The 18,515-nt window shown below is 45.1% G+C and overlaps 1 protein-coding gene and 1 non-coding gene across 3 annotated transcripts in view; one reads left to right on the top strand and one right to left on the bottom strand.

The window, feature by feature from the left end:
* LOC146359333 (gamma-aminobutyric acid receptor subunit rho-1) overlaps positions 1–18,515 on the top strand; it is a 70,114-nt gene that overhangs the window by 23,772 nt on the left and 27,827 nt on the right. For both annotated transcript variants that reach the window (XM_084827078.1, XM_084827077.1), the window contains exons 2-3: positions 6,508–6,561; positions 14,152–14,258. In XM_084827078.1, the coding sequence (XP_084683204.1) occupies positions 6,508–6,561; positions 14,152–14,258 (161 nt within the window). The remainder of the gene's footprint in view (positions 1–6,507; positions 6,562–14,151; positions 14,259–18,515) is intronic.
* Positions 13,050–13,217, bottom strand: LOC146359334 (U1 spliceosomal RNA). Its single transcript, XR_014787086.1, has one exon. It is a non-coding gene; the product is annotated as a U1 spliceosomal RNA (small nuclear RNA).

The raw sequence follows: 18,515 nt of genomic DNA, 5'->3' as shown, positions 1-18,515 counted from the left end.
TAGCAAGGAGAGACAAGAAGGCCTTCTTAAATGAACAATGCAAAGAAATCGAGGAAAACAACAGAATGGGAAAGACTAGAGATCTCTTCAAGAAAATCGGAGACCTCAAGGGAACGTTTTGTGCAAAGACGGGCATGATAAAGGACAAAGAAGGCAGGGACCTAACAGATGCAGATGAGATTAAGAAGAGGTGGAAAGAATACACAGAAGAACTATACAGGAAAGATCTTAATGTCCCTGATAGCCATGATAGTGCGGTCACTGAACTTGAGCCGGACATCCTAGAGAGCGAAGTCAAGTGGGCCTTAGGAAGCATGACTAACAACAAAGCTAGTGGAGATGACAGTATTCCAGCTGAGCTATTTAAAATCCTAAAAGATGATGCTGTTAAAGTGTTGCATTCAATATGCCAACAAATTTGGAACACTCAACAATGGCCGCAAGACTGGAAAAGTTCAGTTTACATTCCAATTCCAAAGAAGGGCAACGCCAAAGAGTGTTCCAACTACCGCACAATTGCGCTCATTTCACATGCCAGCAAGGTGATGCTCAAAATCCTACAAGCTAGGCTTCAGCAGTATGCGAACCGAGAACTACCAGAAGTACAAGCTGGGTTTCGAAGAGGCAGAGGAACTAGAGATCAAATCGCCAACATTCGCTGCATCATGGAGAAAGCAAGAGAATTCCAGAAAAACGTCTATTTCTGCTTCACTGACTACGCGAAAGCCTTTGATTGTGTGGATCACAACAAACTGTGGCAAATTCTTAAAGTGATGGGAGTACCAGACCACCTTACCTGTCTCCTGAGAAACCTGTACGAGGGTCAAGAAGCAACAGTAAGAACCAGACATGGAACAACCGAGTGGTTCAAAATTGGGAAAGGAGTACGACAAGGCTGCATATTGTCACCCTGCTTATTTAACTTATATGCAGAGTACATCATGAGAAATGCCGGGTTGGATGAATCAGAGGTCGGAATTAAGATTGCTGGGAGAATTATCAACAACCTCCGATATGCAGACGATACCACCCTAATGGCAGAAAGCGAAGAGGATCTCAAGAGCCTCTTGTTGAGGGTGAAAGAGGAGAGTGCAAAAGCTGGTTTGAAACTCAACATTAAAAAAACGAAGATCATGGCATCTGGCCCTATCATTTCCTGGCATATAGAAGGGGAAGAAATGGAAGCAGTGACAGATTTTACTTTCTTGGGCTCCAAGATCACCGCAGACGGTGACTGTAGCCATGAAATTAAAAGACGCTTGCTCCTTGGGAGGAAAGCTATGGCAAACCTAGACAGCATAGTAAGAAGCAGAGACATCACCTTGCCGACAAAGGTCCATCTAATCAAAGCTATGGTTTTCCCAGTAGTAATGTATGGCTGTGAGAGCTGGACTATAAGGAAGGCTGAGCGCCGAAGAATTGATGCTTTTGAACTGTGGTGCTGGAGAAGACTGTTACGAGTCCCCTGGACTGCAAGGAGGTCAAATCAGTCCATCCTAAAGGAAATCAACCCTGAGTGCTCATTGGAAGGACAGATACTGAAGCTGAAGCTCCAATATTTTGGCCACCTAATGCGAAGAGAAAACTCTCTGGAAAAGACCCTGATGCTGGGAAAGACTGAAGGCAAAAGGAGAAGGGGAGGGCAGAGGATGAGATGGCTAGATAGCATCACGGATGCAATGAATATGAACTTGAGCACGCTCCGGGAGGGAGCGCAGGACAGGAAGGCCTGGCGTGCTATGGTCCATGGGGTCACGAAGAGTCGGACACGACTGAACGACTGAACAACAACAACATATGATATGGTGACATGGTTAATTATTTATATATACATTGTGCATGGATCCTTTGATAATTAATACTGCACCCCCCCACAAAGGATTAAACACTTTGAACCTCAAATTTACAGAGCAATTCTAAATGCATGTTTACTCAGAGGTAATTCCTACTGCGTTTAATGCAGCTTACTCCCAAGTAAACGTGCATAGGCTTGTAGGCTTAATTGTACTGAGACACTTTGGGTACGTAAAGCACATGTAGATACTTGAAAGAGTGGAACATAAGGAATGTTTTGAATAAAAGCACCATATCCTATTTAGAGATCCAAGCACAATATAAAGTATTGATTAGTACTTCACTATTTATTAGATATTAATTGAATTAAATAATTCTTCAGTTACATTGGGTTCGATCCCATAAGAACATAAGAGCCATGCTGGATCAGACCAAAGGTCCATCTAATCCAGCATTCTGTTCACACTGTGGCCAACCAGCTGCCTGTGGGAAGTGCACAAGCAGGATATGAGTGGAATAGCACCCCCACCCACGTTCCCCAGCAAGTGGTGCACATAGGTATACTACCTCTGGTACCGGAGGCAGCATGTAGCCATCAGGACTAGTAGCCATCGGTAGCCTGATTCTCCAGCAGTCTGTCAAATTCCCTTTCAAAGCCTTCTGAGCTGGTGGCCATCACTACATCTTGTGGCAGTGAATTCCATAGTTTAACTGCGCACTGTGTGAAGAAGCACTTCCTTTTATCTCAGCAGTACGACACCTGAGCAGCTGGTTCAAGCATTTCTTGCATCCTTCCCATAGTGTAGCCCAAGCATTACAGGGGACACAGCCAGATGGAGGAAAGAACAGCTTTCCCAATGTGTCCCTGGTGCTGCCAGGACATGATGGATCAGATGCATCCCAAAGGCCTCCTGTGCCAGCCTGCATGGAAGAAATGGCAAACATCTGAACCTTCCTTCAGTTCTCCCACATCTTGGTTTATGGGGTGGGGCACCTCACTGCCCAAAACAGGGCAGGGCCTCATGGCTCTAGGCCATGACAAGCATTGGCATGCCTGACCTCAACACCCGGGTTGCAGGAGTGACCCATGTGACTGGTCCCAAAGCCTGCCATCCCCTATGTTAACCCAACGAATGGGGTCAGGTGGAGAATTGGCCAGTGGTCGGGCTGCCTGATCACCAGACATGTGCCATATGTTGTGCCAATAAAGTTGTGGCCATTTATAACCCATTCCTGTCTATGTGTGGTTAATGTATCTTCTCATAGGAACACAGGAAGCTGCCTTATACTGAGTCAGATCATTGGTTCATCTAGTTCAGTATTGTTGACACTGACCGGTAGTGGCTCTCCAGGGTTTCAGGCAAGATTCTTTTCTAGCCCTATATGAAGATGCCAAGAAGATGTCTGCAAGCATGTCTCTACCACTGATTCCAACCCTGTTCCCCTTCCCTGGGCCCAGTAGGACCTGGGAACATAAAGGTTAAGGATGGTCGAAGGGGTAGACCTGGTGCCCTCCAGATGTTTTGGACTTCAACTCCCATAATCCCTGACCATTGACTATGCTGGCTGGGACCTATGAGAGTTGTTGTACAAAACATCTGGAGGGCACCAGGTTGCCTACCCCTCATCTGAAGAACAGCATTGAGAGGCCTGAATGCTTTCTCTTTCTCCACTGAAAGCAATATGTTTTTCTTGGGGTGCTTCCAGATGGAGGGACCCTTGTGTTATGAATGAGAAAGCATTGTGTAACTATAATATATTTTCCTCCTTAATGGATTTGTTGTGCAAAGAAAATAAGACAGAAGCAGCACTGGGAAAACATGGGAGGATTACAAATGGAAGATAACTGGGGGATACTGGGAATTGTAGTCCAACACATGCGGAGGACACCAGATTGGGAAACGCTAGTCTAAAGCAATGGTTACTTTCTGTCTAGTGATAGTTGTGATAAAATTTTGAGTTCCTGGCACTGAGAGTGTATGCATTACATTTCATACGTACACATAAGTGTACATCAGGGGTGAGTAACTTGTGGCCCTCCAGATGTGGTTGAACTGTAAATCCCATCATCCCTCACCATTGTCTATGCTGACTAGGGGTGATGGGAATTACTGTTCAACCACATCTGGAGGCCCACAAGTTGCCTGATGTACATCCTATGGGCTGGGAGAGTCTGAGGCTCCCATTCATATTCCACTATGTTAAAGGTGTATATGACCTGCCCTTAGTCAAAATAGTTATCTTCTCCAGAAGGTTGGAGTCGTCTCCTCCCAACTTCCTCATTTCCTCCTACAAAGAGTATATTCCGGGCTGGCCCTACCATCAGGCAGCAGATCCTGGGCGGCTAGGAGTAGCTATCAACTGTTATGAAGTGCCATGTGGCCTGCCCTGAATCCTCTAAGCAAGCTTGTTGCCTTTAGGTGCAGTGGAGGACGTTGCCCTATTATCAGTGTTGAAGTAAGATTCAACTGCTAGTCCAGTCAGCTCCTGTACACAGAATGGAGGGTGTATGTGTGGAATCCTGTCCTCCTCCTCAGGCAGCAAAATGTCTTGGGTCGACCATGAATATTCTGAAATGGAGGCATGCAGAGAATACTCTCTCAAAATGTGAAGTGTGGGTTGTTCCTTCTCAAAGAGACTGGCGAGTAGTAAAAGGGCATCACTTTGCATAGGCAAAAATGTAAGCATCATCAAGACCAAAATGGTGTGTGCATGGGGGGGGGGGAATCCCATTCAATTATTTCAAATTGATCAGTCACTAGTTGTTTCCCATGAATTATTCTGGCTGCATACTCTGAATTGGTAAATTCCCCTCCCTCATCACCCCCGATCTTGACCAGGGGTCAGTGCTGTCTTGCTTTTGCAAAGCAATATGCCTTTCTTTAATGAAAATTGATTAAAACTGCCTATGGTGATGAAATTTTGGTGATAGTGATAACATTTTGCATAGTTAATTCTACATGTTAAATTTCAGATCCTGACCCTCTTCTTTCTGAAGTCACTTTACCAGCCAAATTTCACTCAGCTCATGCAATTCCATAATAAGACAAGCACCTAGGCCAGTCCTGTGCTGTCCTTTTCAATGCTTTTAATGCCTTCTGTCATACCCCAAACCTATTTTGATAATGCACTCACTCCCTTTGCTAGCATGTATGTATGCTTACATAAGACCATACTGAGTGTACCTGAATTGGAAGAGACAGGAGGAGAGATTAGCAAATGGTCCACTAACATGAAGCATCATTTTTCATTCATTAAGCCTGAATTTTACTTGCTTAAGGGGTTACTTTGCTTGTTTTTCCCCCATCACGCATGCTAATTTAGAAGGTCCTCTTTTAGAAGGTGGTGGCACATAACCTGTAAAGAAGTCAACAATTGACAGATGACATAAATGACCTGAAGCTTCTCTAGGCCATAGATATTCCCAGAATGCACTCTGCATCTATGACTCCAGAGAATCCCTGGAACTCACAAGATTTTGAAGACAATGGCTAGCTTGACAGAGGCCACCATAGTCAGTGAGCCTAAATAGGCTGGGCTTGTGAGGGACAGAGTAGTGCATTTCTGAGCAGGGATGGAATGGTCTAAGAGTCATTATAAGCTCCATTTTACACCACTCCAGACTTGAGACTACTCTTCATGCAGATCTTGTGGCATAAAATGCTTGAATTATTATTCTGATCACTACTATTACTAGTGATAACATCAGTGCACTCAATCACAGTGTTATGTTGTCTAGTTTTCTGGATGCTGCTGATAGAGTTAAGACATTGCTCAAATTATGGGAGAATGGTAAGGGGCCTTTAATGACATCCCCCCTGAGCCCCACCTCCTGACACCCATCAGTGTTTGAGCCAAACTATTCTCCCCATCAGCCTTCTAAATGCAGTAGCTTGGGGAAGGATGGTGGGCACCAGAAAAGGAAGCTTCTTGTGTAATCCCATCTCTTCCCTCCCTCTCCCAGAATTTGAGCACTAAGTAAAAGGCTTTGATAACTTGATTCTATAAAGGTGCATGTTTAGACATACTGGCTGGGGAATGCTGGGAGTTGTAGAACTTTTTTCTGTCTAAACATGCATAGGATTGCGCCTTACAGGGTTCTGCAAGCATCCCGCAGGGCTTCCATAGAATTTAATAGCCTCCCAACTCTGGCACTTTACTTCCCCACCCCCCCTTGCACAGGCTGGTCACCCCTCACGATTAAGTTTCATGTTGAAAACTTAATTAACTGTTGGCATTACATTTATGAGAGTTCTTAATTTTCCAGTTGTCCAGTGATCTTGGACAATATCCCAAATTATTATTTAGTATTTTTTTTTGCCTTTGAATGTTGTAATTGTTAAATAAATTATTTATTATGAGTTTTTACGCTCTCTCTCTCTCTCTCTCTCTCTCTCTCTCTCGTGTGTGTGTGTCTGTGTTTTACTTTGTTGGATTGGGATTGTCTGGGATATTTCAACATATTACAGGGGAACTGCAAACTAAATTGGTGGGATATGGCAAGTCTAATGATCATATCCTAACCCTGGTAGCCTGGTGATATGTCTTCCCCAGTACTCTCATGCACTATGGTCCCGAGTTTCACTGGTGCTGTCACTTTTGTTTATTTTTATTTTCTTCTGGGTTGACATGAAGATTAAACTTAAGATATAATTCAGCTTTCTGCAAGGTGCTGAACTTTTACAGCCTTATTTTGTCTATTCTTTTTTATAGTCAGCCTGAAAGACAGAGAAGAGAAACACGTGCAGAATCACACAAGCAAGGCAGGTATGCTACTAAAAATGAGGCATTACAATGCCGATTCCTCTGTTTCCTTTCCTCCCTCATCCCCACACTCTACAGAAGCCAATGATGCAGTTAGGTAATTTTACATTCTGGACCTAATCATTTTACAAGGGTGGGGCTCTATAAATGATGATAAAATGATAATGGTAACGCGTATTTCTTCACTGACTTCCAAATGTGGTACACCAGCCCATCTGCATTTGGGGGGCCCTCCAGCTCATTCTGCTGAATGGGGCAGAGGTCCAGGTCCCGAAAGTCCCGCCCTAATGGCACCATTTATAGAGGCCAGAGCAAAATGTCTCTGTGACCAGGACTGGGAGATCTGTGGCCCTCTACATGTTGTTGGATTCCAACCCTTGTCAGCCTCAGCCAGCATGGTCAATGGTCAAGCATGATAGGCACTGTAGTCCAACAATATCTGGAGGGCCACAGGGTTCCCAGCCCTTCAACTAGACCATTCAGTTCTCTTTCTGGAATGAGAATTAAAATGGTGATTGATTTCAAAGTTATAGCAGTTAGGGGATTAACATAAAAGTTTTAAAAACCTACCTGTAAGTAATAAACATATTTACTTATTGAGCACTGAGTACTACATATAAATACCCACAAATACCCATTTACCAGCGACTTTTCCTGTCTCTCTCCTTGCCACCCCCCCAGCAGACATTTTTTAGTGTCTTCTAAAAATCCGCTCTGGAGGGTCCCCCAACCCTCCAGAGCACATTTTGAGAGTGTGCAGGGGGTTTCAGGAGTGAGGGAGAATCACTCCACTCCAGATTCTGCTGACTGAACTAGTTCCACCAGCAGAAAAAGTGGATTAGATTTTATCCCATGTTATCTACCAATGAGCTTATTTTCTAGCCCTGTTTCTTTACAGGTCCGGTTGCTTGCTCTCTTCCACCCCATGTGTTATAGCAGGGATGGGAAACCTGTGGCCCTCCAGATGTTGTTGGATTTCAGCTCCCACCAGCCCCAGCCAGCATGGCAATGGCCAGGGATGATGGGAGTTGTAGTTCAACATCTGATTTCAGTTTGGCCCCACAGCAGATGGGGAGGGCAGTGAATAGTGGGTCCTGGGAAGGAATGCTGTAGAAGGCATAGCACTTGCAACTTCTCCCACTACATCTGCACTATTAAAGGCTAGGGTGAAATCTCTAGCAATCCTGAGTCTACATTGACTATTAGGAAATGTAAAAATCTGTATCTGAGATCAAAAACATTATTCAAGCTAGTGGCTGTAAAACACATTGCCTCGACTCAAAATCCTTCTGGCTGATTCTCACAGGCAGGTCCATCACTCAACTTAGGTTTACGAAAGAGAGGATGCTGCTTTAGAGTCTTTCTACATGAGGCATTTATTGTATGCTCGTGATTCTTCATTCACGGTAGTTTGCTGGTGCTTCATTATCCTCCAGGGCCTCTCCTGTGCTTTGCAATAATTTTATTTAGTTTTTTTTCCCTTCTAACAAGGAAGGTCTGGTATATTCAGAATGGTGGCAGGAAACCCTCCATGTAGTTCTGCAATTCCGCTATACCACAGTGCCACCTACTGGTTGTCTAATGAAACATATAGAAAGGCAGAGAAAACCCCCCCAGAAAAAAACACTTGTAAAGGAGCCAGAGCAAAGGAGATCACTACTACCTTGTCGTGGTGCTGGAGCTTCAGCACCTCAATGACATCATGAGCTAAACCGTGAAGGGACACCCAAGATGGGAAGGTCATGGCAGAGAGGTCAGACTAAATGGATCAGTACAACCAGAGATATGTCGGTATGCCATCGGAAGATGGGACTCCCAGGTTGGAAGATGGTCAAAATGCTACTGGGGAGGAACAGTGGATATGTTCAACTAGCCCCAGATGTGATGACGCAGCTAGCTCAAAGCTGAAAGGACGGCTAGCAGCCGATGGTGCTGGTGGTGAACGACGAATCCGATGTTCTAAAGATCAACACACCATAGGAACCTGGAATGTAAGATCTATGAGCCAGGGCAAATTGGATGTGGTTATTGGGGAGATGTCAAGATTAACTACAGACATTTTGGGTGTCAGTGAACTGAAATGGACTGGAATGGGCCACTTCACATCAAATGACCACCAGATCTAATACTGTGGACAAGAGGACCACAGAAGAAATGGAGTAGCCTTCATAATTAATAATAAAGTGGCTAAAGCAGTGCTTGGATACAATCCAAAAAATGACAGAATGATCTCAATTCGAATTCAGGGTAAGCCATTTAACATCACAGTGATCCAAATATACGCCCCAACCACAGATGCTGAAGAAGCAGAAGTAGATCAGTTCTGTGACGACCTGCAGCACCTACTGGATAGTACGCCACACAAAGATGTTATTTTCATTACAGGAGACTGGAATGCTAAGGTGGGTAGTCAAACGACACCTGGAATTACAGGCAAGCATGGTCTGGGAGAACAAAATGAAGCAGGACATAGGCTGATAGAATTTTGCCAAGACAACTCACTGTGCATAACAAACACTCTCTTCCAACAACTTAAGAGATGACTTTATACATGGACTTCACCAGACGGTCGACACCGAAATCAGACTGACTACATCCTTTGTAGCCAAAGGTGGTGGACATCTATGCAGCTGGTAAAAACAAGACCTGGAGCTGATGGTAGTTCAGATCACGAATTTCTTATTGCACAATTTAGAATCAGACTAAAGAGAATAGGGAAGACCCACAGATCAGTTAGATATGAGCTCACTAATATTCCTCATGAATATGCAGTGGAGGTGAAGAATAGATTTAAGGGACTAGATTTAGTAGATAAGGTCCCAGAAGAACTATGGACAGAAGTTCGCAACATTGTTCAGGAGACGGCAACAAAAAACATCCCAAAGAAAAAGAAAACCAAGAAGGCAAGATGGCTGTCTGCTGAGACACTGGAAGCAGCCCAAGCAAGAAGGAAAGCAAAAGGCAACAGTGATAGGGGGAGATATGCCCAATTCAATGCAAAATTCCAGAGGTTAGCCAGAAGAGATAAGGAATTATTTTTAAGCAAGCAATGTGTGGAAGCGGAAGAAGATAATAGAATAGGAAGGACAAGAGACCTCTTACAGAAAATTAGAAACATTGGAGGCAAATTCCAGGCAAAAATGGGTATGATCAAACACAAAGATGGCAAGGATCTAACAGAAGCAGAAGAGATCAAGAAAAGGTGGCAAGAATATATGGAAGATCTGTATAGGAAGGATAATAATATCAGGGATAGATTTGTTGGTGTGGTCAGTGAGTTAGAGCCAGACATCCTGAAGAGTGAGGTTGAATGGGCCTTAAGAAGCATTGCTAATAACAAGGCAGCAGGAGATGACGGTATCCCAGCTGAACTGTTTAAAATCTTGCAAGATGATGCTGTCAAGGTGATGCATGCCATATGCCAGCAAATTTGGAAAACACAAGAATGACCAACAGCTTGGAGAAAATCAACTTATATCCCCATACCAAAAAAGGGAAGCACCAAAGAATGTTCAAACTATGGAACAGTGGCACTTATTTCACATGCCAGTAAGGTAATGCTGAAGATCTTGCAAGGTAGACTCCAGCAATTCATGGAACGAGAATTGCCAGATGTACAAGCTAGGTTTAGAAAAGGCAGAGGAACTAGAGACCAAATTGCCAATATCCGCTGGATAATGGAGAAAGCCAGGGAGTTTCAGAAAACATCTATTTCTGTTTTATTGACTATTCTAAAGCCTTTGACTGTGTGGATCATAACAAATTGTGGCAAGTTCTTGGTGGGATGGGGATACCAAGTCATCTTGTCTGCCTCCTGAGGAATCTGTATAACGACCAAATAGCAACGGTAAGAACAGACCATGGAACAACGGACGGGTTTAAGATTGGGAAAGGAGTATGGAAGGCCTGCATACTCTCACCCTACCTATTCAACCTGTATGCAGAACACATCATGCGACGTGCTGGGCTTGATGAAGCCAAGGCTGGAGTTAAAATCGCTAGAAGAAACATTAACAATCTCCGATATGCAGATGATACCACTTTGATGGCTGAAAGCGAGGAGGAGCTGAGGAACCTCATGACGGAGGTGAAAGAAGAAAGTGCAAAAGCTGGGTTGCAGTTAAACCTCAAAAAAACCAAGATTATGGCAACCAGCTTGATTGATAACTGGCAAATAGAGGGAGAAAACGTGGAGGCAGTGACAGACTTTGTCTTTCTAGGCGCAAAGATTACTGCAGATGCTGACTGCAGCCAGGAAATCTGAAGACGTTTACTTCTTGGGAGGACAGCAATGACAAATCTTGAAGAAACAGTGAAGAGCAGAGACATCACACTGACAACAAAGGTCCGCATAGTTAAAGCAATGGTATTCCCCGTAGTAACCTATGGCTGCGAGAGCTGGACCATAAGGAAGGCTGAGCGAAGGAAGATAGATGCTTTTGAACTGTGGTGCTGGAGGAAAATTCTGAGAGTGCCTTGGACTGCAAGAAGATCAAACCAGTCCATACTCCAGGAAATCAAGCCAGACTGCTCACTTGAGGGAAGGCTATGAAAGGCAAAACTGAAGTACTTTGGCCACATCATGAGAAGACAGGATACCCTGGAGAAGATGCTGATGCTAGGGAAAGTGGAAGGCAAAAGGAAGAGGGGCCGACCAAGGGCAAGATGGATGGATGATCTGGAGGTGACGGACTCGACCTTGGGGGAGCTGGGGGTGGCGACGACTGACAGGAAGCTCTGGCGTGGGCTGGTCCATGAAGTCACAAAGAGTCAGAAGCGACTGACCGAATAAACAACAAAAAAGGAGCCAATCTTAATCCCACAAAGAATCCGTAAACAAAAGCCTCGGTAAAGTGGTGGGGTAAAAGCCTGATGTGGAAAAGCCCTTTTTTAATAGACTATCCATCCATCCAGTCTACTGTCAGTGGCTCTCTAGGGTCTAAGCACCAATGTTTCCACTGCTGTCATTGAAAGGAGTAGTTTGTAGGAACTACAATAAAATGACACATGGAAAATGGTCTCAATCTCACCAAAGTTGCAGGACCATAATCATAATTTGACTGGGATTCCTAAGAACCGGCTTTCCAATACCACAGACAGTAAAACATTAAACCTTGCCTGGAAAAAAGCTCTTCTATATTTTGCGACCACCAAAGCTCTCAAATAAGCCAAAGGTGAACAGACACACCGACATGCAGCTATCAGGGCTCTTCTGGATCTTTTGCTTAATTAGCATTTTGGCACTATCCATATCCAACATTAGCAATTGGACCAGAGAGAATCCCAGCCTTGTTCCAGGAGGAAATAAGTGAATCTATAAAAATGAAAGACAAAAGAACTAGCACAATTGATAGAAGACGACTGCATTCAGAAGCATAAGGTGTACTCCCAAGCCAGATTCTCCAGGGAGCTCAATCCTTCCTCCAGGTTCAAGACCTCCACTGCACATCTTGGAGACCCTAAGATTGCTCCTAAAGAAGTTGACTGATGTTTTTGTAAGGATGAATGAAGTCCAGTAACTCATGCTTGGCACTAGTGTAGTGGAACCAGGGCTTGAAGGGGTGCAATGCCAGCACCTTTTGATTAGCAGGATTGCTGATGTCATTCTCCTCCCACCCACCACCCACCACAGAATTCCCAGTTCCCTCTGAGCTTAGCTGCAATCCCCATAGTAGCTGCAGGGGAAATTAATTTTCCCGGGAACAACATATTGTTCCCTGTTTTTTTGCAAAGTATTTTGGGGTAGCTTGATCTCAAATGGGCAATGAAGACCCATTCGCTTTACAAAAGACCTGCTCCTGGTGGAGATGAAAATTGATAGAACTGGTTTGTTACTATGGATCCATACAGCTGCCTGAATTTTTGGATTCTCCTTGGGGGTGTGGCTATGGGGACTGTCATGATGAGTGCCTGCACTTCAGAATTAACCACCACACCATTCCTCACCTTGAGAGGAGGCTGCCCATTGCATTTCTGTGTGAGTTACTACACTGGGCATAGTCCTCTCCAGTCAGGAGCCACAACTAAATCAATGACTCATTGACCAATGTTGTGGGGGACCATTTCTAATGGCTGATCATTCTTATCCTTACCCATTCTCAAAATGAACTCATTTGGGAAAGGTCTTGTCACTCACTGACAGAGCACATGCTTTGCGTGAAGAAGGTCCTGGATTTGATCTCTGTCATCTCCTGGCAGGACTTGTCTGAAGCCCCAGAGGGCCTCTGCCGGTCAATGCAGGCTCTACTGAGGTAGGTGGACCAATGGTCTGCCTCATTGTATGGTGGGCCGCTTCCTATGTGCCTCAAAATTTAGCTCAGGAAAGTGTGTGGCCATCAGATGTTTGGGAAGACAGAATTAATTGTTTGAAGGGTTAATTTAATTCCAGTGAGTGTGTGTGTGATTTACTACTACTCCACTGTCACTGGAACTCCATATAAGAGTTGGGAGATTACTTTGGCCTCATAGACATGAGCAGCTTGAGGGGCAATCAAAGATGGACCTGAGCAGCATATGATCATCTCCCCTACCACAAATTATGCAGTTGAGTTTCCTGCATTTGAGGAAATCGCAGGGGTCAGCACGCCCGGAGTGCAATGGATGAGCCTCGCCCTGGGAAAACCTCCTTTGTGATCAAGGTTCAGAGACAAACTGAACACACATCCAACTCAGTTAATCTATTCACAGCATAGGTAGACTGCGCACCTGAATTTATATGCCTAGATTCAAATTTAGAAAGAATTACTATAATTTAGATAGAAATACAATACATCCCACTGTAGTGGAAAGGACTGTGACGAGGTGACCTGTTGATCTGTTCAGTTTGCAGTCCAGGTAGGAACCGTTAAATGGGCAGCTTCAAGGCCCCTGGACTCTCCATTAGGATTCTTCATCTTTAAACCAGACTTGGACTGGACAGCCCTTCAAATAGAGGCGTGTCCTTTGAAAAGTAGGACACATGGCTACACTCGTGCTTGGTCAGCCTGCTTCTGTCCTGGATGGATTCCATCTCAATCCACCAGTTTTGTTCTTGGGCGTCAGCCAGTTGGCATTTGTCTGACATATTGTTTGCATTATGCTTCCCCTCATACCTTAGCAATGCTTACAATTGACTCCTTGTTGTGCTGTCCCCCCACTGCCCGCCTCCATATTTACTTAGCAATTAGTGTAAAGATACATTAGGTAGGTAGCATCTATGCTAAACCTTGAACAGTTGTGTTTGCATGATAGAGGCTGCAGGATTTGAAATGTGTTGTACTGCATTGTATGGGGCTATTTTATTGCATAGCACCTACATACCCCTATCCCAGTATCACTTCACCTCCAGCCCCATGCAAGTAACTCAGCCCACAACAAGAAGAGACCTCTGGTGCTTCCATCCCTTCCAATGAACTCAGTGGGCTACTTCCTACTCTTTAAGAAACCCCGAGCCTTGACTATTGATAGGCATCCAGCAGTAAAAATATGTTAGATAAGATTTTGGGCCTCTCTACGCGCAGTTTGGTGTTCTGTGACCCTTTGGGGGCCCACATCCCAAATGAAGGAACCATGGATTACAGATACATGATTGTTGGGTTTTTTGCCCCCACATAGTCCGATACTGAAACGAAGTCCTGACATCACCAAGTCACCACTGACAAAGTCAGAGCAACTTCTGAGAATAGATGACCATGACTTCAGCATGCGACCAGGTTTTGGAGGTAGGACATGTGAACTGCTGATATTCTTTTTTTCCTCTTTGAACTTTCTTGAAAAATACAGTCTACTGACTTTTTAAAGAAATCTATAGGGATAGCTAATGTTTACAGGTAAATGCATTTCCTTGCTTAAACACAAGGAATGACGTTTTTCCTGATGTAGCATTTCCATGAAGCCACTGGGTTTGGTGCATTTTCCTGTCAGGGGCTTTGTACCTTTAGTAGCTTCAGGATCAGCAGAAATGTAAAAAGTGCCGCTTTCTCTGACACTGCAACCTGATATTGGAAAGAATTGTGCCTGTTGAATTTCTGCCTGCTATTAAATTCTACATCAGCTGTTATAGTCTACATCGGTTGCTCACACAGACTGGGGGAAAAGGTGGTAAGCAACTTATGCAGCCTATTTGCTGGAACAAAGCAGTTATTAGAAATTAATTAGTTATTGCACAAAGCATTTTTTTTGGCAGGGGGATTATAAAATCTTTAATTTTTTTTTAAACAGAGAAATGTGTCAGTGCTCAAGCCTGCCTAGAACTGAGGCCCCCTGGCTAATCCCAGATGTGGCAAGTGAAGGGTTTTTAGAAGGGAAGAGAAAGGACTATGTCCAGAAGAATTTTTCTTATTGTTTTCATGTACATGTCTTGATCCCTGGTATTCAAAACAGGTCTGAAGGCTGGGGCCTAACTCAAATTAAGCTGAATGTTCCTTTGTATGTTTATGGTACAATCACATGTATGATTAGACCCCCCCAAAATCCTACAACTTGCAGCATGCCTCAGCCAGCATATCTGGCTGGGGAATGCTGGGAGCGGTAGGAATTTTTTTTCTGTCTAAAAATGCAAAGGATTGCACTCTTAGTTCATCTTACTAAGGCTGAGATCATAGAATAGTAGGGTTGGAAGGGGCCTACAAGACCATCGAGTCCAACCCCCAATCCTATACAGTATATACAGTTACCTGGGAGGGAGCAAGTCCCATGGAACTCTATGGGCCTTACTCCTGAGTAAATATGGATAGGATTGTGCTATACATGTCCCTGTTGTCCTAAGGTGTCTTTAGCGTTGGTTCTTCCATGTTCATCCTATTCTCTGCTGGAGGTTTATTATAACAAGGGGAGAAACAGCGTGCTGTTTTAGTTCTGTGGGTGTATCTTTGTTCTGCTTTGGTGGCAAGTTCTTCTGATTTCACGGATGGGCAACCACCTTTTTGAAAAGTTAACTTGCGAAGGAGTTCTTGGCAAGGAGCTTCGGATTACTTCCACAGTGTAACTCTTGCAAGCTTATCTGCTGGTCTGAGTTGCATGGGTTTCTTTTATAGCTATAAGTGTATGTTCAACTTTATAGAAAGAAATAAAGTATGGTTTCTGTCCTAAACTGAAATGTACATAAGGAGCCAGTCCCATTCATTAAGGAAAAAGCCTGGAGAGTCTTTTCTCACCTACTTTCTCTTATTTCCATGTATGCCATCAGCACCAAAGGATTTCCATGATTAAGTAGACTGGCAACGACATTGGATTGGATCCAGATTTAGTCATGCTTAGCAGAGTAGACCCATTGAAATCGATGGGACACATCAGTCATGACAATTGTCATTTCCATTGATTTCAGTAGGTCTGCTCTACTTTGTTGTTGTTGTTCAGTCGTTCAGTCGTGTCCGACTCTTCGTGACCCCATGGACCATAGCACGCCAGGCCTTCCTGTCCTGCGCTCTCTCCCGGAGCGTGCTCAAGTTCATATTCATTGCATCCGTGATGCTATCTAGCCATCTCATCCTCTGCCGTCCCCTTCTCCTTTTGCCTTCAGTCTTTCCCAGTCTTTCCCAGTCTTTTCCAGGGAGTTTTCTCTTCGCATTAGGTGGCCAAAATATTGGAGCTTCAGCTTCAGTATCTGTCCTTCCAATGAGCACTCAGGCTTGATTTCCTTTAGGATGGACTGATTTGACCTCCTTGCAGTCCAGGGGACTCGTAAGAGTCTTCTTCAGCACCACAGTTCGAAAGCATCAATTCTTCGGCGCTCAGCCTTCCTTATAGTCCAGCTCTCACAGCCATACATTATTACTGGGAAAACCATAGCTTTGATTAGACGGACCTTTGTCGGCAAGGTGATGTCTCTGCTTCTTACTATGCTGTCTAGGTTTGCCATAGCTTTCCTCCCAAGGAGCAAGCGTCTTTTAATTTCATGGCTACAGTCACCGTCTGCAGTGATCTTGGAGCCCAAGAAAGTAAAATCTGTCACTGCTTCCATTTCTTCCCCTTCTATATGCCAGGAAGTGATGGGGCCAGATGCCATGATCTTCGTTTTTTTAATGTTGAGTTTCAAACCAGCTTTTGCACTCTCCTCTTTCACCCTCAACAAGAGCATGACTAAATCTGCATCCAGCTCAATGTTTTCTTCCTCCTTCTAAAGGAGGATGGTCAGCTGGTGAATGCAGGCCAGATCTATCCCTTGAAGCGGGTTTCTCCCATGGCAAATGCAGCCAGTTAAAACCAGTGTATACAAAAAAGAACAGTTTTTGCATAGCAGACTGCACAAGAAATAGTATGAAAAAATATCGGGCATTGTGGGTGGAGTCTCACAGCATCAACAAGCTTCCTTTAAAAAAAACCCATTAACCTTTTGCGAAGGTGCGCTCCTCCAGGTAAGTGGAGATTTAAAACAATAGGCTTCTCTACCCCTCTCTCTGCTCCGTGCTGGGAAGGGCAGTGGAAGTCAATGGGAATTACTTCTGAGTAGACCTGTTTAGTGGGCTGTTTTCAGGGCAGACGTGGAGATTTCAAAAGAACAGAAGTCATCCCAAAGCAACATGCTGATATACTCACTTTAAGACTCATTTTGGGGAAAACAAAGCAACTTTTAAAGTCATTAACCTTATGCGAAACTCTTCTTCTCCAGTGTCAAGGGCTCCTTGGCAGCCTCTTTCAGTATAATCCTGTAGCCAAGTCCAGACACAGACAAAGGGATTCTTTTCAAAGCTTTATTCCTCTTTTACAACTTAACGACTCTCCTGTTAGCAACTAGCTATGAGCAGCAGAGTACCTATGCCCACAGTTGGTCCCCATTTGAAGGAGAATCACTGGCAGACCCTGAACTTATGGGCTAGGGAGAGTCCCTCCCCTTTTCCCTTGGATCCTCTGGGCGCAACCGTTGTTTGCGCGCCAACCAGGCACTACGCCTCCTTTCCACGCCCTCCATTTGGCACCGCTCCCTGCATCAGCGTCGCGCGTCCAGCAAGTCTTCTTCCCTTGCTCTCTAACTCCCGGGACTGCTATCTATGCCAGGAATGCCAGTGGGAGGAATCTCTGCCAGCTGTTGGCCCTGGGAAGGATGAGCACGCTCCTCTCCCAGGAGCGACTGCTGTTCCTCAGAATCAGAACTTCTCTGGGATTCTATGGGTTCAGTGTCCACCCTGACATCATCCCCGCTCCCATGAGGCCCCCCTCGTGCTCCTCCCCTGCGGCCCCGGGTTTGTGGGGGTACAGCTGGTGGAAGCGCCTCAGCAGCAACGGAACATGCACATTTTCTGCGGGTTCCCAGGATCGCTCATCAGGCCTGTACCCCTTCCAGTCCACCAGATATTGCAAGCAGCCGCGAGAAAGGCAGGAGTCCAGAATCTCCGCGACCTCAAACTCCTCCTCCCCCTCCACCAGCACTGGCGGTGGGGGGGGGGAGCCGACTGAGCGATGAGGGTCACCAGAAACCAGGGGGGACAGCAAGGACCGATGAAAAACAGGATGGATCTTCATGGGGGGGGAGAGCCAGGCGAAAAGCAACAGGGTTAATCTGGGCCGTAATCTCGAAAGGCCCCGTGCGGTGAGGTGCGAGCTCCCTTGTGGGCGAGTGAGAGGGGAGGTATTTGGTGGACAACCAAACCCAGTACCCCGGTTGCAGAGATGGACCCGGCTGGAGCCGCTGGTCTGCAGAGGCCTTGTAGGCTGTCTTGGCTTGCTCGAGGGAGTCCTGTAAGAGGTGGTGTACCGCTCTCAACTCCTCTAAAAAGTCATGGGCTGCTGGCACTGAAGAGGGAGCTAGGGTGGACGGGAAAGCCTTGGGGTGGTAACCAAAATTGGCAAAAAATGGAGTTTGGTGGGTGGAAGCATGGCAGGCGTTGTTATAAGCAAATTCTGTGAGAGGCAGCAAGGAAAACCAGTCATCTTGCTGGTAAATGACATAACAGCGCAAATATTGCTCCAGAGTCGCATTGGTGTGCTCGGTCTGACTGTCCATCTGTGGATGGTGGGCAGAGGAAAGATGGAGCGTCACA

This window comes from Heloderma suspectum, chromosome 1 (genome assembly GCF_057233095.1).
Source record: "Heloderma suspectum isolate Gila_16-S chromosome 1, 16-S_ref, whole genome shotgun sequence".
Classification (NCBI taxonomy): domain Eukaryota; kingdom Metazoa; phylum Chordata; class Lepidosauria; order Squamata; family Helodermatidae; genus Heloderma; species Heloderma suspectum.
Note: the sequence above shows the minus strand (reverse complement) of the source record. Positions and strands in the feature narration are given on the sequence as shown.